The sequence below is a fragment of the Anopheles funestus genome, chromosome 2RL, assembly GCF_943734845.2.
Source record: "Anopheles funestus chromosome 2RL, idAnoFuneDA-416_04, whole genome shotgun sequence".
Classification (NCBI taxonomy): domain Eukaryota; kingdom Metazoa; phylum Arthropoda; class Insecta; order Diptera; family Culicidae; genus Anopheles; species Anopheles funestus.
This window is the reverse complement of record NC_064598.1, coordinates 79,976,392-80,001,668: the sequence shown is the minus strand read 5'-3', so window position 1 is coordinate 80,001,668 and position 25,277 is coordinate 79,976,392. Positions and strand designations below refer to the sequence as shown.

General features: G+C 39.1%; 1 protein-coding gene across 8 annotated transcripts in view; it reads left to right on the top strand.

Moving 5' to 3' along the window:
* LOC125760736 (mucin-17) overlaps positions 1-24,017 on the top strand; it is a 162,315-nt gene extending 138,298 nt beyond the window's left edge. For 6 of the 8 annotated variants that reach the window (XM_049421153.1, XM_049421147.1, XM_049421148.1 and 3 more), the window contains exons 17-19: positions 53-352; positions 8,717-8,881; positions 21,371-24,017. In XM_049421153.1, coding sequence (XP_049277110.1) covers positions 53-352; positions 8,717-8,881; positions 21,371-21,495 — 590 coding nt within the window. In that variant the 3' untranslated portion in view covers positions 21,496-24,017. The remainder of the gene's footprint in view (positions 1-52; positions 353-8,716; positions 8,882-21,370) is intronic. The other 2 variants (XM_049421154.1, XM_049421155.1) reach the window with 2 other exon arrangements.
* The last annotated feature ends 1,260 nt before the right edge of the window (positions 24,018-25,277 follow it).

The following is a 25,277-nucleotide window of genomic DNA, read 5'->3' as shown; positions in this document are numbered from 1 at the left end:
ATATCGTAACGCCTTTTGTCTGTTGTTCGTCCGTTCTTCATCCGCCATACAGGTGCCTCGACCACGATCGGCAGTCGACAGCGCAGCATCAGCCAGGCGCTCGCCAACGGGGAGATGCTGCGGCTGGCCGGCGGTCCCGCCCGGGGCTGGTACCCGAAGCAGCGCCACCCGAGACCGGCCTCCACCGAGAACCTGGACCGGCTACATCCGCAGGGATCGCTGCGCGCCTGGGAGGCAGCGGGTACGGGTAGCCGCAAACCGCTCACCCTACCACCAAATCTTACACCCAAATTTTTCAACAAGTCACCGCGTGAGGCACTGCGCCGGGTCACTAGTTTGCTCATACGCAAAGGTACGGTAGGGCGATTCTTCCCGATTCGTGTTTGAGGGCCCAAAAATTTGGTCGGATGTAACCGTCGTGTTTGAGCGCCGTATTAATCGTTTTGTTTCGGTCACAATCGCGCGTTACGCAAAACATCCCGCGCTTAATTCGTCTTTTTGGTTATTAACTTTTTGTTTTGTTTTTTTTTGTACAGTCAATCGGATTGTTTACAGTGATTTATAGATGTTAACAATTTAAATGTTGTTTTTACTACTAGTCCCGTGCATCTCTGATCATCCATTTCATATAATAACGTTAATCTCACTTATTACCGCCAAATTTGATATACACTTCATTCTGAAGAAAATAATTAATCTGGCAGCACTGCCACCCAACCGCGTTGTATGCAATATTGTACGCAATCTCGCGATTGCGCAAACTTTACGCCTCGGCGAGCTGTCAGTTTTCGGATGCACGTGGTGTTGTTATTGCGATACCATCTTTTTGATCAGACTTTCTTTCATTTGCTTTCCGATTTTCTTCAAAGAGCCTTTTACTTTAGTACTTATTTCCTTATTTATTCTTTTCGTCGGTTTCTCGTTGCAATAGCCGGTCGGATATTTTCTTCATAAATACGCGAACGTTTTAAAAACGCGACAATATAATGCAAAACAATTTATTTTGCACATTAAATTCGATAAAACAAAACATAAACAATAGCATGTCTTTAAAAAAATACTAACTACAACAGCATAGCATAGTATGTATCGGTACGATTGCAAAAACCGTTGTTGAACGTTTAAATGCCCCAAAATGCGGATAAAATCGTCCTTACCGTAAAAAAAGAAACGCACACAAAACGACTTGTTAAAAATGATCACCGCCGCACATGTCACATAGCACTTACCACTCCTCCTTGCCATTTGATCACCCCGTACACTAGTGAACAACAAACCCACAATATGCACGATACTTTCGTAGAAAACTCCAAAAACACGTTGCATCAACTCTCACTCATATCGTGATCAGTCGCTTTTTGTACTTTATTTATGAAACTTATTTCTTTATTTATCTTAACTTTTTGTTTCTCTACCATTTTCTACACATGTTTCTAACTTTATACTTAACCTGCTTCAAAAGCGGAAAAGAAATCACCAGCTTCAAATTAGTGCAACATTTCGCCAGTAAAATCGAGGCAACAAACCAATTAGCCAATATAAAATCAACGGATCGCAAGCTTCGGGTCGTTGGTGGGTGGAAAGCCACACACATACGTGCCCGCACAGTCAAGCCGCGTACATTGCACTGCCTCGCATAGGTCGCCTATTTTTTTGCCACCAAAGATCAATCCAACGCTGATCGCGAAGGAACCCAACGGAATCGAAGCGGAAAGCGAATGTTTCGCCTGTGCGGGCCAAACCGACAAGAACGCACACCGCTAATTCAATCAACTTCTGTCGACTTCTAATCGTTGGCCCGCATTCCCATTGCGTTGGGGTTGTCGCGTGTGCGCGAGCTTCTCCCTTTTTGCGATACATCATCACACGAGATGCGCTATCGATTTGAGTATCTTGCGACAGTTTTAATCGTTTTTAAATGAAGCAAAAATTGCTTTTTCCACACGCTGCGAGATCAGTTTTAGCGAAGAATTCTCTAGCTGTATTCGGTGTAGATACAATTGGAGCGTTTTAATGTTACGCTCGGTAGAAAGTGAAGCTATCTAAGCACACTTTATCTATCGGTTTATCGGAAGAATGTATCCACCTATTTTGTGGACCGGACCCCAACACACCAAAGTGCAGCTGGATTTCGATTTATCCGATAACTTGCGTACGTCACCACCATCTCGTTTGAGGCCCATCAGCCTATGCCCCTGCTGCCGAATGTGCTGACTGTTATCATATCCGCATAAAACACACTATCCAGTGCTCCACAGTCCGGTCCGTCAAAAATATATATGTACCCGGTACACTTATTATTCCACCGGCATCGGACTATCGGAAATCGCAAAACTCCAAAACCCCACACGCGCGTCATACAGTCGAGGCGTACACTAATATTTACGATCGAGTGACGTTTCTTTTCTGTTTTATGTTCAGTTTCTTAACATAAGGCCGCGCGTGGTTCAATATGCAGCTCCAAGCCAACGGAAGTTGGCGCCCCGGTTGCGTTCCGACGCTTCATATTTGTCATTTCCTCTGACGGTGTGCATTGGGAATTTGTTACTCCAAAGCGGGAACTAGATGGAGTTAATAGAAAAAAAAATACAAGACTGCATGTGAACGATGCATTCTGGTTTGCTTCTTTTTTAATGCCATGACGTCACCCAAGAGATTTCGTTCCACACTGGACATGACCTCGATACCAGATGAAAGTCAGACCAAACCCTCCCATTCTTACTGTCCAAATTCTCCACATTTTGCATTTTGCGTTACTTTGATAAAATCATCATTCCGCCCCACATGTGCCATTGTCGGTTTGCCTCACGCACATATATTTGAAACGTCGCGAAATGGTTGAACAATAAACAAGAAGGGAGAAATGTTTACTTCTCTTTTCTTTTCCTCTTTTACAATATTTCGAAGACGTGTGTGCGTGGCCGTACGTTTAGGGAATTTGTGTGACTGTGTTTACTGCTGAGCAGCAGATGTTTCTTTCGGATGTCTCAAAGGGTGCTACCATTTCGTGGCTTATCGCTGCTTTTTTTTATTTGTAAAAATTGTCCATTCTACCACAACGACAGTTAGCTGCTTGTGTTTATATTTTTATGTTAGTAATATTTTTATTTCCAACCTTTCATTCAATCATTCTTGATCGTATGGTTTTATCTACGATTTTATTTTTCGTTTCCTTCCCCCATAAGAATGGGTGCTGGATTATGGGAAGAATGTGAAAAAAATTATCGCAAAAAGCCGGACACGATTACATCAATCGCGCTTGAATTAATTGTAGCAATTTATAAATAATCGTGAGCGATGAGCAAAGTCGTGATTCACTACCGTGTGATTGATGATTATGAACAATTGAAGTGTTTGTGCGTTGAAGTAGTTGTTTATTTCATGACTAATAATTATATTCAACCTGTAATAATATCAAAAGGAGAGAGGACAGAATATTAATTTAATACAAATCGGATTTTTTTTTTTGTTATTATTTTTAGTAATACAATTGCGAATTTAGATGGGGCTTACCTTTGGCGCTCCAAAACGATCTTCCAAAATGAAGGAATAATTAAAAAGAAAGAGAATTCACAATGAAAATTCCTTTTCCGCATCGGTGTAGCTAATGGCTACCGGCACGCAATCGCACCAACATTCCAAGCCTTTGCTGTAAAATGGTGTTAACCAAATTCATACCACCCGGAAATGAACCCCTTTTTTAACATCCGTTGAAGGTGGATAAAAGTGATTTAGATTCGAGGTGACAACCCAAATGCCTAAAATGAACACGATGAAGGGGTACGAAACCTAATGGCTTCATCCAGTCTCTTCAAACTGTACACGGCCCATGGTTGCTAGTGGTGTGAGAAATCGTTTAATTGTGTCCTACTTTTTCTATGCGCAAAACTCACACACCTCAATTGCCATTTGGGGGAGGGCGACAGAGTAGGATTTCTTTGTAAAAACAATAACAAAGGCTTTTTTACAGGCGAAAACATTTGCTCGAGATGGAAAATGGATCCTTTACACGCGTCTATCCTGGATAAAAGAATCCTGTGGGCGATTGTATTTTGTAAAATCCTTGCACCATAATCTCACTACAATTGATACCGATTGGGAAGCTTAAGAAAACTCTAAATTCACATTTCTATTCTCCGATAGTGCTTACCAGGATCTTCGCTTTGGTAAAGTGTCTACTTTTTGTTCTCCCGTTTTTCGTCATCCGGAAACACCCATTTAAGCTGGCTTGATTCCATTAATTTCCATTTATCAATGTGGTCCATCCGGTTAATCCGATACCATTCCACGCGGTTATGTTTTTCCCCCCAACCCGGGGGGAGAGAGAGAAGCAGCAGAAGGAAACAGGAAAAATCCCTCCCCGGAAAAGCCATTGCCATTGGCAACGGCAATGGTGAAGGTGGAAACAAAGAAAATCCTTGCAACCCGGGGAGAAAATGCTTGTTCTGCATGTGTGTGTTTGTGTGCAGGGATAAACGTACCCATGCCAAACAAAACAACAAAAAAAAGCTAGAGATAGGGAGTGTTGATACCGGAAATATCAACGTTCGGAATGATAACGTATAAGTATTAATAGAAAAAAAGAAGAAGAAAAAAGTCACATTCACAAGAGACATAGTAAAAAAATACATTAAAAACTCGCCGGATATGATACCGGAATAGGGTGGGTCACGAAGAGTGTAATGACATTAGCATTAACTTTTTAGTAACAACTACAAAGGAAGTTGGAAAAACCGGTACAACATAAGCCGGTTGCTAGTGTTGGTGTTTTTTGCCGATGGATAAACGATTCGGTGTGTGTGTGTTTATGCATGGGAAGGATATTGATTTTCACTTCAACATACACATTCAAAGAGTACAGCTTTCAAACATGTATTGGTGTAAGGAAAAGCATTTTTCTTCTTGCTTCGGTGTATGCGTGTCTATTTTACCGTACGACAAAACGGATTATAATCCTCTCCATGAAAGGACATTCTTACCCATACAAGCGCATATCTGTACAACGCCGTAGCACGTGTGCGGATTTTTTTGTTTATTTGTATTATGCTTATTTTCCCCTCCGTCTCTCTCTCACTCTCTCTTTGTTTTCCCTGAAATATTTCCATAATTTCGTAGCACACTACGCAGCAACAGGATTGTGTCGTTAAGCCTCCGATGCGGCCATAAAGTGTTCCTCTTCCAAAGTTTTAGGACACTCGATGGATGAAGCTGGGAAATGTTAGATTGCGGTTATATTTCATTTTTCTTTTTTTTTGTGTGTACACATACACTCACGCGCGGACGTATATTAAAATGTCCGCACCTTGTCCGCATTTGCAATAGAGAGAGATGAATGGATTAAGATGTATGTGTGTAGGTGTGCCCGGCCACCATCGTTCGACGCCCTTTGGTGTGGAGGAGTAAGAAATTAACGCCACGCGCAAGAAGTGTCGTTGGAACAATCAAACATGATAATACAACATTCACCAACGAATGCTCGGAGGGACGTGTCCTGTTTCGTTCGTTTGTAAGATCCTTTGCTCCATCTCACAATTGTTCATGCCCCCTGTGAATCTCCCTTCCCGGCACTATTTCGCAATAGTGCGCGCGCACACACGTCCCCAAGTTGAATGGTTCCGGCACAGGACTTTTGCACATCTTGACAGTGGCAACGACTCGTCCTTCCTTCCTTATGCTGAGACTGGATTGGATGCTCACACGGATGCTTCACACACACGCACGTACGACACGTCGATGGGTGGTTGGGAAATGACGTGAGGCCTGGGGTGGATTGAGTGGAGGATGAAGCCTTATCCCCATTCCTGTTCATTTAACCCCGAAGCTGTTGCGTCCTCATCAGACATTCTTGTGCCATAAAAACCTTTCCTCGGTTCGTATCTTTATTTATCCCTTTTTTTCCACCCTGTTTAGTTTTCCTCCCAGTTGCAGACAAAGCAACAGGATCATTGAACGAGTGCCGAGACGTGGTGAGCCAATTGCAAAAATTGGCAGTGTTGCCAACTTACCTCCAAAAACCACAAGCGAATAGTTAATGGAAATTCTTTTCCAACTTTCCTTTAGAATGTTCACCAAAAGTGGTCCAAACTGTTTCAAAAGTCGTTACTACTGTTAATTTCCTTTCTTCAAAAATTCCATAACAGACAAACATTTCGATTAAAGGGAGAAAGGTCTTTACGGTTGTCCGATGGTTCCAATTGAGTGGTGAAACCCGATTGCGGTTACACATCGCAACCACACTTTGTGTACCACAAATCGGAAGATGGTTCGGAAGAAGTTTGTTAAAGAAGTTTCCCGCTTTGTCCCTAACTTGTTCCTTTTCTACGCTTGGTGGAAAAGAAGGACCTCAGGAAAATAAATTCTCCCGACAAACCTTAATGCGCTTGATGAGATTGTTTACTTTTTTCCGGTGCCGGTAGTAGAAACCATGCCCCAAACGGTAGGAAGATCAATTTGGAAGTTTGTTTTACTGTCAGCATCATTTATTATTCAACAGCAGGGTGAACGAAAAAAAAACGAAAAGCGAAAGTGCTTGTGAACAAGCCGACCACAAACGGGGTGTAGTAGTAAAATGTGAAATTTTCGCTACCGTTTATCATACACACTGACACAATTTCTTTGTGGTACGCTTTACTACCAAACAGGGCTAATATTTAGCAAAATTATTTGCTATCCGGAATCTGCGCTTCACAGCCACAGCAGACAAAACCTCTCCGTTTGGATCGATTACCAAACCACGGACAAAGGCTTTTGATCCTTTTGCTCTCTAATGTGCAAATGTGAGTTATGGCAACACTGATGCCACGCCTCACAAGTATTACTAGCACTCAAAGATCGGGCCGAAGCGTGCCACACGAAGCTCATAAAACTCTAGGGAAAGTTGGCTGGCACATTGAAAGCATTGCGGGGTTATTACCTTATACCGTGCATTGTAGGTACTTTTATTGATCCCGTACTTCAAAGTCTTACGCTCAAGATACAGTGTGAGACATAAAAACGTAAGCGAATGTGAAGCTGTTTAATACAAATGTAATCTTGGATGTAAAGAAGATGATTTATGTGTGGAATAACCTCCTCCGACACACCAAAAGGTGTACATATGTTCCGGATTTTGACAACTAAATTATTCTTAATTACAGGAAAATGTTAACTGAAAGTACAAGACAACTATAATTCCTCAGTATCTTCATAAAGCTCCAAAAATAGACTCAATTCTGGCTAAGTTCTTGAGGATAAAGATGCAGAAAAAAGATTGTTTACGGTCATTAGAAGAACCAAGACAATGACGAAGATTTTTATGAAAAATCATGTCTTCTTTGGTTTTGTGGCCTAGTCCTGTCATTAGAATTACACCAGACGTCCTTGATGACTAACGTCTTTTTAGATAATTTGCCTGAAAATTTTAAAAAACATGGTAGTTCAATATTGAACTACACTGCTGGTGGTAATGCTTCTGTTCAGATATAGACGCGTCGGGACTCGACGTACAATAGTTTTGAGAAATCCTGCAAACGACCAAGACATCTCTCGACCTAAATGGAACTGAGGTAAAGAAATGAAATAAGGTATTTACTTGGTTACTTAGGCGAAAGACACGAGGTTGTAGAAAATTGAAAATGAAATTAATCTGAGAAGATGAAGATCAAGTTGAAAGAATCGGACATTCACACAATTCACACGAATATTTGATTCGTTGCTTAAATAACAACTTTTAGTAGACTTAAAGTTTTGTTCAACACTGTATACTGTTTTAATCACTGTCACGGAAGCAAACCTATCCTCAGTTGTGTAGCATTATGAGTTTGCAATACCAGTTTCTTCCATCGTCAAAAATTTTACCATGTGTGCTCGTATCGAGGCCACTTGTTCCGAAAGGGAAAAAAAAACAAACACTCTACTCCGCACTGCCCCCTTATCTAACAAGGCCAGCACAGTAAAAATCCTCCGGATTGAGCCCAACGACGAGTGCATTCTAGCTGTGCTGCTAACAAAGAGTGTTCCAAAATCCCACCCATGATAAGGCTCCAAACGGTTGCAACGGTTGACTGATGATGGTGGAACGAACACATGACCAGCACACAGGAAAAAAAACAAAATTAATGTCTGAAGAATTTGCATCCATACAGTTGACCCACGCACAGCAAGTGACGCTCTTTGAACCTCGCTGCATGTTGCCGCAGTGATTGACGGCGTTGCATTTGGGGTGACTGATTTTGGGAAATTACTGTTCCGATGCTCTTCCTTTGTAGATAATGCTTCCCTGATCCCAAACGGCAGCAAAAGTGCACCCACAGTTGTTTGCGCTGGTATTTAGCCATTGTGTTGTTTTGGTTTTATTTCTGTCTGTTCTTTCTTATCGAAGTGTTTTATCACTGTAACACATACTATCAACACTTACCAATCACATCCTTACCCACATGCTGTTTCTTTTGTCTGTTTTATTCTGTTCTGACACTGATGAACCTCATTACACCGACCGGAAATCGGACGAATCTTTTTCTTAATCGCACACTTCCGGAAAATCATTTCCCATTTTTTCATGCTCACTCAACCATCTCGTACGTAATCCTCCTGCAAGCTAATCATCGTTTACCTTCTTCACTTTCCTGCCATTGTGTTTTTTTATATATCAAAAATGTTTATTTGTTTTCATATTCCCTTTTTTTAACCTTTGTCCCTCGTAACCGATCTCGTCAAACAAACGGTACGGTTTCTGCAGGCAATTCCGGAACGAAGGAAAAGGAACCGAAAAAGGACAAGGACAAGGATAAGGAGCAATCGCATCATCATTCGCAACATCCGCAGCACTATCACTATCAGCAACAGCAACATCATCACCGTGATTCGTCATCCGTCTTCCTGCAGCGTTCACCCGGTTCCGATGGTAAGTGAACTCAAATTTGCACTTGTTTTTCTTTTCTTTTTTTAGTCTGTTTTTGACTCATTTGTTTGCTGATTACTAGCACTGATCAGGTTGGGAGATTTGTTTGATTTTTTTGTTTGGTTTGCATTCATTATCACTGCCTCAAAGTTGCGCAAAATGTTCTGATTTACTGTCTGACCAGCATGAGATTGGGTGTTGAATTTAATTTGAACCATTTAACGTCCATTATCGAGATTGTTCAATCGACCCCATTGGATGGTGTTTGTTACATTGATTTATGTCTTGTACTCGTCAACAACAAAGCGTTACCATAATACAATAATGTTTATAACTAGCAAAATAATTAAAATCCTTACAAACATGGCATACGGGCATGTAAGCTGTCAGTGTGGAACACACTTTTTCTTATCACTTTATCACGCGGCTAAACGATAAGGTGTGAAGATATCGACCGAAAATAGAACGTGATCTAAAATCTTTCGGCGTTTTAATCGATTTTCGGCTTACGAATTGGTCGTGAGCGTACATTTTAATTTCATTGTAATTTAATAAAAATGTCTTAAAATTTCTTAATGTATTGCTATGGGTAATATGTCTGATGCGATGTGTTGGAAATATTGTAATTTGTGTCAAACGGTTTATTTTTCCACACAAAAAGCTTTGAATCTTGTTCTTAAGGTATGAACAATCAGACTTTTTTTTTAATTGAAGAAATGGAATGACACATTTTGTTTCAATAACTAATTATTGAAGTGATTATTATAATGTGAGAGTATATAAAATTCATCCATAGCTCCTCTTCTGTTTCTATATTTCGAACAGCTGAGAATGAGCCTTTTCAAATCCATTAGCAATAGTTTTTTCTACTGAATGAACTGAATTTTTCTACTGAATTTTTCTACTTAATGAACACATTCAACGAGAGACAGGTCTTTTTCTAGAACTCTGAAAATATGATTCCGTTTGCTGAAAATGATCTTTTCCTTTGTGACGTAGGTCTAAATAAGAATCGATGTACAACCTACGAGACGTTAAACCAAACACCGACCCATATGACCATAAGGCAACACGATTAGAAGACCACAAAATTAATTTTTATTCTTGCTTTAATGACCTTTACCGTAAAGCAATTGTTGCTGATTGAAATACACTACAGACATTTTTGTTATTTATAATAAGTTTTAAAGTGTTAGATATGTCAAGTACAAAGCGACATCAATTTCAGTTGAAATTAGTAATATTGTAGGAATTTATTTCAATTTACTTTTCTCATATGGGTTATCGCCTATGTCATCGATAAAACTTATTGAATACACCTTGACCTTCAGAAGCTGTAAAGCCACCAGATAAAGAACCAGATGGTGTTTAAAGCACCTTTTATATGGTGGAAAACTTTTACACTAAAATATTTCTTTCCTAAAGCATTAGGTAGCATAGTATATTCTTCTCTCTTCGCTACATACAATCGAATCTGTTCCAAAACTCGGAGCTCACAAATTGCGAATATCTTTTTCACTCACCCAAAACAACATGGTGGAACTTTTTAACGGTCAAACTTTCGTCTTGGGACACATAATCACTTCCGCTATTATTTATGTAGATCTCCTTCCCATACCTTCCCATCTGGTAAACCCAAGACTGGAAAATAGCCATCATCTATTTTTGACTTTTCTCCCGTATTTTTGCAACACTCACGCCATACTACAAAATCCTAGCCTACGCCCATATCTTATCAACAAAAAAAAAGAAGAAACAAATACAAGACAAGAAAAATCAGCCGGTCGGGTTTTCGTTACGGATGGTGTTCGATTAGTTTGTTCGACGCGCACGTACGACACGGTACGGCGTGAATCACTCACCACCACAAATGCCATCGCCACATATCGGGCATCATTTGGGGGGTGGGGGTAGGGCGATATGATGCTATCTCTTCCGTACGTTCCGCTACTGCCGGATGCCATTTGCCAACCCGGCCATGTACCCGATAAGAATGGAACGGCTCGAGTGGCAGTGTCTGTGTCTTTATCGCGCACCGTACAGGCAAGTGCATATGTATGATGAAGGGGGTTTGCCGTGTGGTGTCGCGTTTGTTTCGCAATGTGATTTCCTTTACCAACTCGGAAGCTTATCGAAAATCGACATCTTGCTATAAGGGCAACTCTTCCAGCAGCCGGTAACCAAGACCCGGGAACACTCTTGGTATGTGTTGTGCAGATTTAAAATTGTTTTTTTTTTTTCATTTTTAAATTTGCTGATAAAACCTCGCCAGTTGTGTATAACGTGAAGAGTTTTAATGAAAACGATGTGCAAGAATGTGACAGCTGTCAGTACTATTTCTTTAAACTATTTCTCTCCTCTGCTATTGCTGGCATGTGTCACGACTGAGAAAACTATTTGCAATGAAAATGCATCTGCAAGAAAAATGCATTTAAAACTGACAGCTCCAACATTATGATCCCATTGCGAATCTTTCCTTAGTGGCGGAAGCATAACTAACACAGAACCAATCAGCAAGACGATGAACTGCAGCGCTGCAAAATTATCCGTCCACCGTGGAAAATACATTCCATTTTCCACCTGTTTTCCCACTGCACACTAGTGCACTTACTAACATTTGCTTAGTCACCGCTCACAGTCGTCTGTCCCGTGGTGAGGGTGAATTCATTCGGGATTTTCTGTATGTGTGTGCTCCCCGAGATTCGTCCTCTAATGTGTCTGTAGACTCTGTCCGCCCCAACATTCGTCTGTCAGCTGCAATCCTCGCAAACGCCCGCGAACTCCACCCATGTGCCATTCGTTATGTGTTCAGTGGCATCGACCTAACCGATCCATCGTTATATGCAACGGTTCCAAGTTGCTTTTTTGCCGGCCGGCAAACTGTGCCATTGACGCGCAACGGTTGTACATAACGGCTGTTCGCCACCGACGCCGGGATACGCCGTACCCGGGCCGGGTTTTAATGCCGGCTCTCCCGGCTGCTGGATCCCGGAGTGCGGGATGAAGAGTTCTCTCACCTCACTCTGCTGCAATCTGCTGCAACACTGCAGCATCGATTGCAAAAAAAGAGGATATATGCGCTAGGTATTTCCGAGAGAACTGAGAGTTCCAGGATCGGGTGCATTACTACGGGAAGGATGTCTGTTTTTTTTTGTTTGTTGACACGCCGCGCCCAGAATTCTATCAATGTCGATGTCCTAACTTGTCTGCCAATATGTTGAAGCGACAAAGAAAAATATTTAAAAATAGGCGAAAGTATATTTTGTTTGAGGAAAAATTAGTAACTCCTCCATCCAGACCAGACATTTGAAGGAGTATATTAAATATTAACACTTATTGGAATGTGTTCCGTTTTCCCCTGACCACCCCCCAAAAGACCAGGTAAAATAACCAGACAAGTAAAACATTGGTCGCTTTCATTTTGTATCCTTTCTTCTTTTGCCCAGCCGAAAGCATAACACAACACCGACCAATGATTCCAACGACCTTTCCCGATTTTTTTTTTGGTTTGTTTGGAACGTAGATAACTTTCGTCTGGCGTGAGAATGAGCTTTTCCTTTCCAGAAAAGTAGCATTTCCACTTCGCTTTTCTCCAACCACCCAAAACACCCACCTCCTTCGGAGGGTCATTTGAGTTCAATGGCACTAGCCATAATGTGCGTCGGACAAGATGAACATTTTTCCAGTAGAAAACTTCACTCGTTTGGACGCGTCTCTCGGTTTTTGGGCATTCGCTCTCTATATCGAAGGAATCAGACAACTAAGGGGTGGAGTAAAAACTTTTTCCCCAAATTGCACACCACACGATGATGATCGAAATGGGAAGTTTTGGGGAAAGTGTGGGTTTTTTATCTCCATCCGCTAAAGGGATGCAAATTGTGTCCAGAAGGACACAAGGGTTCTAGTTTTCGATTGTATAGCACCTCACCATTATGATGCTTGTTGACTGTATGAGTCGAATCGAAGTGAGGTAATCACTTTGGTTAGAGTTTCTAGATAGTTATATCTTTCTCTCTCTTTCTCTTTCTCTGTGGGAAAAAGATATAAATTTTTGATTATAACTTGAACGAAATGGCTTCAGGCAATCAATATTGTGAAATAAAAAAGTTGTATTACTTTTTTTTCTACTGCAATAACACAAATTTGAAATTTGTAAATAAAATAAAAAAAAATACATACAAAATGTAATATAAATATAAAATATGTATTTTTGTTACAGCATGTTTCTTTATACATTTTAATTTAAATCCCTTTTTTATTTTGCCTTCACCCTTTCCTATATGCATGCATCATGAAATTGAAATTGCACTGCTGTAAACATGGGATTTTCATTCCGAATGCAAATTAAACTTGTCTCACGCCTCCAGAGGGAATCGGAAGCCGTTCCAATGGGGTTTGTGCAACAACTGCATCTGTTTTATTAAACATGTATACAATCGAAACTAGAACGCCTTCCTTACAAATGCAGTAAAAATATACGCCTGAACAGTGCATTCGTAACTTATTTGTTTTAAATATTAAAATAGAAGTTAAAATAGAAGAATGAACGCAAGTCATAGAATTTACAACTCCTCTTCTCTTTAATACTAAATGTGATTAAAATAATAAAATTTAATTTTGCTTTTCCTTCGATGACTCATGAGATTTTTCTTCGCCCCATGAGTCATGCGAGTTTTCCTTTGCTGGGAACCACCCTTTTCTAAACAAGACCAGCACAATCGAAACCATATGTTGCCGGGTTGCAACATGCTATTGCTTGCCGTGTATTACTTCCCCAACCAGTTGATTACCTCCTTATCCTTCCCCAAGAGCCATGATGATGGCGATGATGATGCTGCGCAACAGCAAAACGCTGGAAACTAAAAACAAAACCAACGTCAGAAAGTGGAATATACCCTTTCTAGACTCTTCTAGGCGGCTAGTTTCGCTAAACGAGAGGGCGTTAAATGCAAAAAAAAGTTTCCTCTCTATTGCTGCTGCATGTGTCATAGACGTTTCCGTTTTTGGTTGTCAATTTTCTTAATGATTTTAACATTATTTGTACAAAACAAGCGCCGGATGCGCCGACGAATGACATTCAATGTCCGGTAGCTGGGAAGCTGTTGGTAGTTACTGACTGCAACGTTACACTAAAAATTTTGTGTGGGCATATTTAAACCCAATGCACTCGTTTCACTTCCAGTGCATGTATCGAAACTATTTTCGCACTCTACTCTCGCTCAAAAGAGCTATTTTAAAGGAAATTTATAAGTGATTTGTATTGCGCTTGAAATATTATGGAAAGAAGCGACAGAGTGGATGAAGTGCAATTTACCACATGTTTCAGGTGGACGAAATATTTGCATAATAAATTGATGCTAATAAATCGTTCTCTGTGCAAGTGTTGGCCATTTATTATAAAAGTTGGCGTACAAACAAATTAAAAAAATCCCATAAATAATTTTAAAGGGTAATAAAAATTACATAGATTACATAAATTATCTCCAATAATTACAGTAGAAATTCAAAAGTATTTAATAAATGATCTGCAATAATTACTGTTTCACATGAAGTTCATCTTATTTATCTTATTTGGGTTGTAATGAACGACTAAGAGATCGTATCAGCGATGAAAAGGTATTTCAGCGTTCTTTAGTAGATCGAGTTGATCACATTTCTTCAAACTGTGTGATGTATTTGTATAATACATAATGATGAATTATTTAAAGAAACTGAGTACTTTGTTTTCTAAATATTTGTCTTATCTGTTTTCTACTTTTGTTTTTTTCCCTATGTTCTGATTTATAATTTTTATGGATTTTTTATTTTTATTAATTCTTCCTTTACTTGATAAAAGTTATAAAATGTAAAACAATATTATAATTTGATTTGTTTATTGAAATTTCTTGTTAATTACTTATGAAGTTTAATATTATGATCAATTAAACATCAGGTAACAAATATTCGATCTGACCACTAAGTAACTATTTACTTAGACGTACGCTGAAAATGATTTATAAAATAGAATTGTTTGTTAGTTTACGTCACTATCTTTTAATTTCGAAGTTTTATGCAGTCATGAGAGAAAAAACATAAAATACACAACTCTGAACTGAACCGTTACACCAGTTCTAACTGTTTCTCTTGTAACTCAACCCAGTTTCATTCAACCTATAACAAGCACCAAAAATGTAACTGCATTCGATCAATTCCATCCCGGAATGCTTATGTGTGTTTGTGTGCTTCCAAATGCACCCAGATCACCTTCCAAAAGGTATGCCCCCGGTGAGTTACATTCGGAAATCATCACCGAACGGCTCCAAAGATCCGTAAGCAGTGGGCGCCCACCGATGATTTCGATTTCGACCTCACTCTGGTGCAACTATAAATATCCGCACACCGTTGGTTGAATGGCCATGGCAAAGATGGGCAAATGGAAGTAGAAATTTATCGTTTGCTCTGTAGGCGGACACACAGGCTGACACTACAGATGATCGCACTCTTGCCCGTACTTACCCGTGTGTCATACGAAAAGAATTGCTGAACCATGATGCACCGGTTGCGTGGAATAAAACACCAAAAAACAAGGTTCAGGGTGCCAACAAGACGACAAAAATTTTATATCAAGAGAAGATTTTTTTTGAGCAGAGAGAAAAAAGGACAAATTTGATTTTGAAAATATAATTGCAAAATTTCAAACAATTCATCCCGTCGTTATACTCGCTCTTGATGCCGTAATGTTAACCTTAATAAGGGTGAGACCGTTTCACAAGAAATATTAAAATACATCCTCCCCAAAAATGCTTGTCCTTTGCATCTCCAACGTCCTTTCAACAGCGTTCAATTACAACCAGCGAACGTCCTTTCAAAAATGATTTTCTGTTCTCGTTGACTTTGCCTTCGGCACCTACAAACAACGCAATTTCCCATCCCAAATCTTTACCATAGTACATGGCTTTTCCATCCGAAAGCAGCACTCGTTGCGGATTGCCGTTTGCCATATATTGACAAACACGGGTACCATTTACACCAAAAAGAAAATGTGAAAATTTTTCTTATTTCCCGGCTCCAACTTGAGCGTTGAAGGAAAGGAAAACAAAAATTCAAAATAATGTTGGTCAAAACGGGATGAATTTATTGATCTGGGTTTTTGGTGTCAGGAAATGTGTTCAGGGAAGTAATTTTTTCTGAGTTCTCAAAGTAGAGATATTGTAAGCGTGAGTTTAAGCGATGACTTCACTTAGACTAATAGGTCTATAAGGATTTTCTAAGATGAGTTTTATATTTTAAATACTTCTCTATAATTATAAAAGCCAATATACACAGTTCAAAAGACATTGGCAATCGAACTGCATTTATGCATTTTATTACTCCACGTACTCCACACGTGAAGATTCCCACCAATGCGCATACAGTTACCTTACCTTCCCCGGTGAATGTGAAACAAAAAAAGCTGGTATCAATCGAGCCAGCAAAAGGTAACAAGAAATAGCCCCCAAAAGTTAACAGAATAGATCATAAATGATAGCGGAGTTTCAACAGCGCGCACAGACACTTCCTAAAGAGTTGGAAGGTTTTTTTTTCCTGAAGCCGCGATGCCAAGAAAACACCACACCAACACACATCTCGGTGGCTACACACCAAGTTTAATTACTTTTCCTTTCCGGTTCGATGCGATACGGTGAGGAAAGAAGAAGGAAGGGATCAAGATTTTGTTAACCTCTCGTCTCGTCCGTCTATTCTTCTAACGCACCGTGAGTGTTAAGTTCATTGAATTGCTGCTCGATCGGTTAGGTCTTACCATCACCACCACCATCATCATCATGATCATGATGATCGCCATCATCGGTGGTATCGGTATCTTTCGGTATCCACCACTTGACTTCTTCTCGGGTGCTAAAAAATCCGTTGCACCTTTGGTTTTCTGGGGGAAAAAATGCCAAAAACTCAACAAAAAAAGGAAAAAATTGAAGATGCAGAGGCGAAAGCTAGCCAACCAACCGATCGCAAACACCCGGGGCTCAATTACGCTGAACGATTTATGGTTCCACTACTTGCACGAGCCGAAAACCTCCCAGCGAGGTTCGAACCTATTTCGGTTTGGATAATATTTATTTATTCTATACCACTTTCTGGCAGTCTCTTCTGCTGGTTATACTGGCCAATCGAATCGCTAACGGAATGCCGCAGCAACAATTCCTTCCTTCTTTTTTTGTGGCGCTTTTGTTTTGCTAATTATCCACCATCGAATAGGGTGTGTGGATAGGGAAAGTTCAACTGCCAACATGCCAAAAAAAACAACCCCCCGGGAACGACCCCGGTATGTATGCACCGGTGAATGTGAAGCAATAGAGCGTGAATTATGTGATTTCGGTATCGGAAATTTTTGAACCGGCAATATTAATGATGCGTTGACTTGCACCAGACCGGCCCCAATTGCAGTGTGTCCCCGTTCGCGATGGCACGCGGAACGGTTGCATGGAGGAAGTTAAAATAATTCGTGGATAATTTATTCAATTTAGTAGACATTTTTGGTCATTTATAAGCTTTCTGTTTGTCGATACATTAATTTCAAACATGAATTAATATTGTTTGATTTCTTAATTTCAATAAATCTCGATTTTTTAGTAAACGTATCAAAGCAGTTAAAGTTCCTTCAAAAGTTTGCTGGTTTCGTCTATATTTTGGACACATTATAGCCATAACTTCATTCTAATTTTGGAGCTTGTCTCTTCTAACAATGCGAACGACTTATTATGTCGACCTTAAACGCTTGATAATTTTGCTTCTTTTGTGGAACTACTTCCACATCAAAAGATCTTGGCCTTTCCCTTGACCTTATTATTGGCTTTCCTTGACCTTATTTACTCGTAGCAGAACAAACAGATGGCATTTGATTCTCGCTCCTATCGTGTAGAAACCGGGGACGCTGCCATCTCCACCCACGGGCCGTCTCCAATAGGTAGTTCGGTATCATTCTAATGACATGATCAGCATAATCGGTGTTTACCAAGTGTAATTCAGTGCACAAAAATGAGCTTTTACAGGTCGTAAAATGCCATTTTATTGTCATTTGGGCAGCCTTATTTGGAATGAGTTGGCGGCCCGATGGTGTATGTGGTAAAGGGCGCCAATTCTACACGAAAGGACCGCGTATCAAATCCCATCCGGGCTGTCCCTCCGTAGCAAGGACTCACTTTTCGACTACGTGGTAAAGTTAAGAATAATAAGCCAGAAATGGCAGGCATGACCTGACCGTTAAGCCAAGAAGAAGAAGAAAAGAAGAATAAGATTTGGACTGTTGAAAATAGGAACAAAATCAATGTATGAATATTTACAGGAAAAGGCGTTTTAATCACTAAAATGAGTTTACAGAAAGAATGGATTAAATGTCCACAAATTATTATTAAATTATTAATTTAAATTACATTCTGTTTAAATTTTGAATCATTGCCAAACACTTTAGAAATTTTATTTATACTAAACTTATACTAAAGGTTTTTTACACTACTTTTTTCAGTAAAATCCTACCTACGAAAATCCTCATTAGATTGGATGTACATAGTGTCCCCTGCAAATGTTGCATAATCCTGTTAAACGGATCAATCTTGCCAGGACTTTAAAACTGCCCTTTTAGCCACACACACTTGGGGGAAATTATTCATTTTCAATCGATTAACTTCAAATCAAGCAATTGATTTTCAAGTGATGTTTCAACATTCCACTCCATCGAAAAGGTGCTTCACGCTACCAAGTAGAAATACCGTAGAAGGAAAAAAAGTTGTTTCCTACGCAGTGCTGAGTTTTTGAATTAATTCCCTTTCCGTTGTTGAGTGCTTTAGTTTAGTTCTAACAACTTCTAAGAAAAAAAAAGAAATGAACCACCAACACGCATGCTCACATCTGACTTCGTATCGAAAGGGATGCTGTCGAAAGGGCGAACAAAGCACCCGAGACAGAACGGGTACTGCAGCGGTACGACGCCCAGAACACCAGAATCTCCTAAACCGTGACCGAAACGAACCGGAACCGAAACCACGTGTTTTGAATGTTGAACAATTTGCAGCAAAAATTCGACTCACTTCGCTACGCCGTTGTAAGGCTGGCTGTGGATCCTTTTTGGCAGGACGCCGCCTATCCATTCTGATTTTCGTGGTGCGTTTCGCTCGATAGCAAACGGAAGGTGAACGAAATGTAGGTTTCCTGAGTGTGTGCCCTTCTTTCGGTTCTTCCTCTAGTAGAGAAGCGAAGTTTGATTGGGCAGTACGTTGTCCTGCCACCTTCTTCCCTTGGCATTCGACTGGCATCTGGTTGCGATGATTGATGATGTTGATTCCTTTCCAAGCCTTTATTTTTTCTTCTTCATATTGGCAAGTATGTAAATGTGTGTCCAGCACGGAAGGAAGGCAATCAGCTTAGGACGGAAATTAGACCAAAAGGAGTTGCACAATAAAGTGCAGTAAAAGTATGTTTTCTTTAAGAGGGCACATTTTATTGATGATTTATGGAGGAGGCAAAAAAGGTTGTAAGGCGTTCAAACATTACGACAAGTTTGTAAAGAGGCATTCGTTTGAAGAATGACTCACACTTGAAATGGGGTTTTCTTTTCAACCTATTGTTGACATTGCAAAAATGCTTCCGTATTACAGCGATCGAAAAAATTGTGAAAAAAGACACTTTCCTTTAACTAAGATAAAGAAAGGAACAGCGAAACATTCAGAGAGAACACTTCAATGCAAGTCCAATATAAATAAGCAAAACAATTGACAAGAAATATACATTTACTATAATTTATCATTGTTGAGTTAAGTATTTTAAAATAAATTTAAAAAAAAATTTACGCGTGTTATTTGCAACAGAACAAAACAAAAACTCCCCAAACCATTGCATAAAAAACATCATTCACAATGAAGCAACTTAACCTATTGTTGCTAGCAGAGCACGTGCCGGTGAAATAATTAACGTTTCTTCCCCCAACGTTGCATACGCTTTCGGAACGCACATTCATACCAAATTCGATCGCGCTTAAATGTGATTACACTTACAACAAGACGCACAAGCCGTACGCAAAGAATGGAAAATAGCCGCTGGGTTTCTGCGTTACTTACCCATACACCGTATAACGTATTTAAACCCATCAGACCTGAAGGACGCAGCGTACGGGTCCAACATTGTAACCAATAATCGTGGCCACGTTTTTGTGCCACTCCAATTTGATCTCGTGCAGTGTGTGGCGCCGAACGTGCCGTACCGTTGGCAATGGTTTGCGATTGAACTAGATTCATTTCCACTCGTGGTGCTGCCAAGACGTGAAAGAACGTTCGAAGCCGGTTTGTTGGAGATGTAAATTCCACTTTGTAATTGTACAATTTGTTCTTTAGGGTTGGTTCTTTTTTTGTTAGATACCTCTCCTACCGGTACTGGTTGGGATATGCAAATGTGACGAGAATTTGTTTGGGTAAAACAGTAAAGTAGGTGAATTAATGTGTCATCACTTTGGATGATTTTAATTTTCTGCTTCAATTATTTAAATTTATTACATTAATAGGGACGTGATACATATTAGACTTGTGTTTCAATTTAGCAATGTGGCCACAAACCATCTGTAGCGTATTCGAGAGCTTATAATTTGTATTACGTGTTTTTTATGTTACAAAAGAATACAGAAGGGTAGAAGCGCTTTGGAAATGAAGAACAGTATGCTCAGTTTGATAACATTCAAAATACATTATACATCCATGAGGATCGCCCACAGGGACTTCAAAATAATATTTTATTTAGAGCATATGCGAGGCCTAGTTTCATACCAAATCCTGTAACAGAAATCTTCGAGATCATCACGATTAGTTAATACTCTACTTCCTGTAGTCTTCTTACTGTCTGATTCAATTCTGAGCATTGCTTCTCAAGCAAGCAGATGTCTTTGTTTTCCGTGGACTTAATTCTTGAGGGATTCTTGAGGATTAACCGCAGTTATTCATTCCATGATGTCTATGCCTTCCAACTTCCAAGAGATACGTTGTGCAGCTGGCAGAGAGTCCATCCATTTTTGTCACAATTCTCTATAAGATTGCAAAAATCCCAAAAGCGTGTTTAACATTGTCCACGCTGACCTACAATGGTGGCTCTTAACTGACATATTCATCTTCAGGGAACTTTGCACAACTTCATACCCAAGAATGTTTGTCTAAAAGCCCTAGTTGCAGATAGGAAAGTACATAGCATTAGGTACATACATAGCATAGCATTAGTAATATCTGAAAGTACAGTAACCTAAAATTTCTATTTCAAGCCCGTGATGTATATACTAAAAATGTAAGAACTTTATACTGAAAATAGGGAACTAAATGGAGGTTATATATTATGAGCTACTAATGCAAATTCCGGCTATTTGTTTTTTATCAACAATTTTGAGTTTTACACAACAAAATTGATCTTTTTTTTGTATTAATAATTGATAACTCAACAATTGATTAAAACAATCCATCTCCCAAACTTAACTCTTCCACACAGTGACCGATTCGCGAAGTTTCCCACAGCATTCGTCCCAGCACACAACACCGACGACGCAGAAGAAGAAAGGTTTCTTCAAGAGCTTTTGGAAAAAGTCACGCCACTATTCGCTCGAAAAGCAGTAAAGGTTTCCCGGCTTCAGGACACTTGCAAACCTCCCACAAAACCTCCCCCAAAGAACTCAACGGTAGTAAACAGTTAGAATGCAGCAAGGAAAGAGGATCGAACGTGGCAAAAGTGGCAGAACATTGGGAAGGTAAGTGTACCTTTTTGAGACCCGTTTTTTCTTATTGGTTGGGCCAGTGACAACACTGCTTTACAACGTCACCGTGCGTCACGTCACCAAGCGAAATGTCGCTTCACACACACACACACGGCAAACGAGCTAACATGCCTACACGTAAGGTGTTAAGTTGAGGTGAATATTTAAGTGTAAGTGTAACTAGTTGTGAGTAGACGAACAGAACAAGAACAAACTACTAGTATATACATTTTAACAACCCCAACATGAAACCTTCCCACACAAAAACTTGAATGAAAACAATGATAAAACAAATGAGATTGCAAAAGGTTACGTTAAAACTTTCCTTTTTGGTTAGAAGAAAAAGCTAACAAAAAAGACACTCTCTTGAATGACCTTTTTCCCGTTTTCACGAAATGTTGTTTCATAAAGCAGCAGATACCGTGTTCATTCGCCAGTTTGGGTTTTTTTGACGATGTTTTGTTATTTGATAAAGTGAAGAAAAAACACTTAACATATTACTACAAAAAAAACGGAAAAAGCATAAACAAAATACAATTTAATATGAATTTGCTTAGTGCGTTTACGTGTGTGTTGAACGGAATGATTTAGAATAGTGGAAAGTGATTGTGAAAAATGCAAACTTTGATATCGGTCCTATTGATAGAAGTAAATGAGCAAAAAAAAATGAAACAGTTAGCAAGTAATAGGCAAAAAGGGAAAGGAAAACGATAGCAAAACAAATGGGGTAACTTTTGAAGAGCAGAAAAGTAAAATGTCGACAGAATAGAAAAGTAATAGCAAACAGGAAAAGATATTAATTAAAGCAAAAGGCATACGAATGGCAAGAAGGTAAAACAGAACCGACAAGGAGATAAATAGATGAAAATGTATGAATAAAATGTTTGTTCCCTACTGTAACTCACACAGGGAGATGATGTAAAAGGACTTATTCGGAAAATTGCACCAAAAAAAACCAGGAAAATACAGGATTTGGTGTAGAAAATGCCGGATCGTGCACAACACTCGAAAGTTAGTCATTTGTTGTTTTCTAAAGAAATAGAAATCTTTTGTGAACAGTTTTTGTTGTGTTTTGTCGACAGTTTTTGTTCTCATTTTTTCTTTCTTTTTTTATCGATCAGAGGAGCTAATGCTACTTTTGCAATGTTGTAAACTTTGTTCCAATATTTTGTAATTATTAAAACCATAACACCGAAGTACGGCAATTGGTTTACTTAGGGCCTATACATATACATAGTTTACATTGTACAGACTGTTACGAAATGTGTTATGTTTAAGCGTTAAGATTTTGTTTGGCTTTTTATCTTTTAAGTTTATCGTCTTTTTCTTTTCCTTGTTTCGTTTTAAAGTGCGATAACCTCACTTTTATTGGTTTGTGTTTTTTTCTTTCTTTTTCGTGGGTGTTTTGTGTTTACTTTTTTTTAAATAAGTAATGCTTATGTTAACCAAACAGTTATTAGAGAAAACGTTCAAACAAAAAAGATTTCGAACAGGTAAAAACAGCAACAAAAAAACATCTCCGAAGCTGTCCCTTCAGTAAAGAAAAGTCAAGTTTTATCAGCACCTATTTGGGTAAAAAGTAAACATTTAAACTAAATCTTAACAAAGTTGTAAACGGAACGAAACAAAACCAAACCATTGTAAACCAGTGAATGCTGCTATTGCACACACACACACACTCGATAAGAAACCCTCACATATATATACCTAAATTCACAAAAACAAACAAACAGCAAAATCATACACTTACATACCCGTGGCCGAAGTGGTATATCCCTTTTTTGAAGATGGCGAACCAGAAAAGAAAACAAACACAAACCCTTAAACAAACAAAAGAAACAAAAGAACGCTTTCGTAATAACGTCAATAAAAATGCGATGCGTGGTAAATAAAGCAAACGAAATAAAAGTTAAACAATAACATAATTTAACAAGAAGAAGAAAAAACTGTAACAAAGTGAAAGATTTGCGAAGAGAAACAAAAACGCGTGAAGAAGAAAAAAAAATTGCAAAAAACCGCCAACAAAACTGATAATATTAGTTAATTTGTGCGAAAATGGCAAATGAACCAACCAAAACTAAAACCAACCTTAATAACACAAAAGTACTGCGTAACGCGTATCGGAATCTTAAAACGCCCCTATGGGTAACCTTTAACCCCGTAACACATCCTTTCCTTCAACTTCGAAAATTCGAGCATTGTGACGAGGTGAAAGAGAACAAACGACAAACATACACTACACAACAGGAAACCAACCAACATCAACAACAAAACCCCAAAACAAAATACAGAAAAAATGTATCTCACATTTTGCTTACATTTGTATCGAAAAACAAAAATAATAAAAACAGTTAGCGTAAATAAAAATCACAACTCTAGTGAGAACATTGCGTTGTGCTTTCAGCATTTCTTGTCCCCATGTTTTTGTGCGTAAGTAATCTTTACAAAGATCTCCTTGAATAAATGGTTAAAATTAAGGAGTAGTAAACAGCACTAAAATCCTTCTAAAGGATCGATCTTCTGTATCGATCGATCAGTCCGCAGCATCTTCTTGGTAGTAGTGTATAAAAAATCATCTAAAAGACAACTAATCTCGCAACGATTGACTGTCACACCCTACTTCAATCTACACAATCGAGTTAATCCGATTGGAATTAGTATCACTCAAGCAAGCATGCGGCTGACATCTGGCTGTTGCCTAATTAATCTGTTTGATTTGTGAAAATGCTACCCAGCACAAATGTGTGTCTGTGCATGAAATCATCGTGGAAAAGCTTTATATAAGCTTATGGACACAGTAGCGAACGGATTAATTAGCTTGAGTGAATCCTTCGGGGAATAACCGCATCTACTCGTGAGAAACATACTAAAAAAGTGAACGCACTAGCATGAAATGATGAGAAAAGGGTATATGTAAAGCATTTTTCTTTAATATTGACGTCAAAAATGCGTTACCTTTGACTACACAAAGTTACAAATTAGTAGTGATAATATCCGAATGAAAAATACTGTCGATTTTTATAAGAAACATTGCATCATTTACTATATGTTTTTGGCTTTTGCTTTCCAGATTTAGGTTGGAACACTCTACAGAATAAAAAAAATAAAAATAAAATTATATAAATGAAATAAAGAATATTGTGCCAGAAAATGGAAGAATAAACATATGTTTTATATGTTTGTTGCTAAACCAGTTCATAGATTATGTATACAAATGAATTAATTAAATGAACTTTAAAATTACCTATATAATACCAAATTAAAAAGAAAACAAAACAAATCTTTTCGTCATTCTGATGATGAAGATTCAAGTTTTTTTGTAATGTACAGAAACCATTATAGAAAGATCTTAACGAGTGATCGCCCTCCCAGCCAGTCTACACGAACTACTTTGTTTTCCCAGTTGTTCCATCAACGAGTAGTCCCAGGGGCGAGTTGCTAGGAAACGTGGATGAGATGATGCTGCCATTGCTATTGCTGCTTCTCATCCAAGACTGCATCAAGGGTATCGATCGAAGACACGGATACACTGCGAAGAAGCGCACCCGCATCAATATTCCACTGGAGCTGTTTCCGGTGCGCTGTGTAGCAACAGCAGCAGCAGGGTGGCCGCATATGGGAAGAAGGCCAATGAACAAGTGGCCA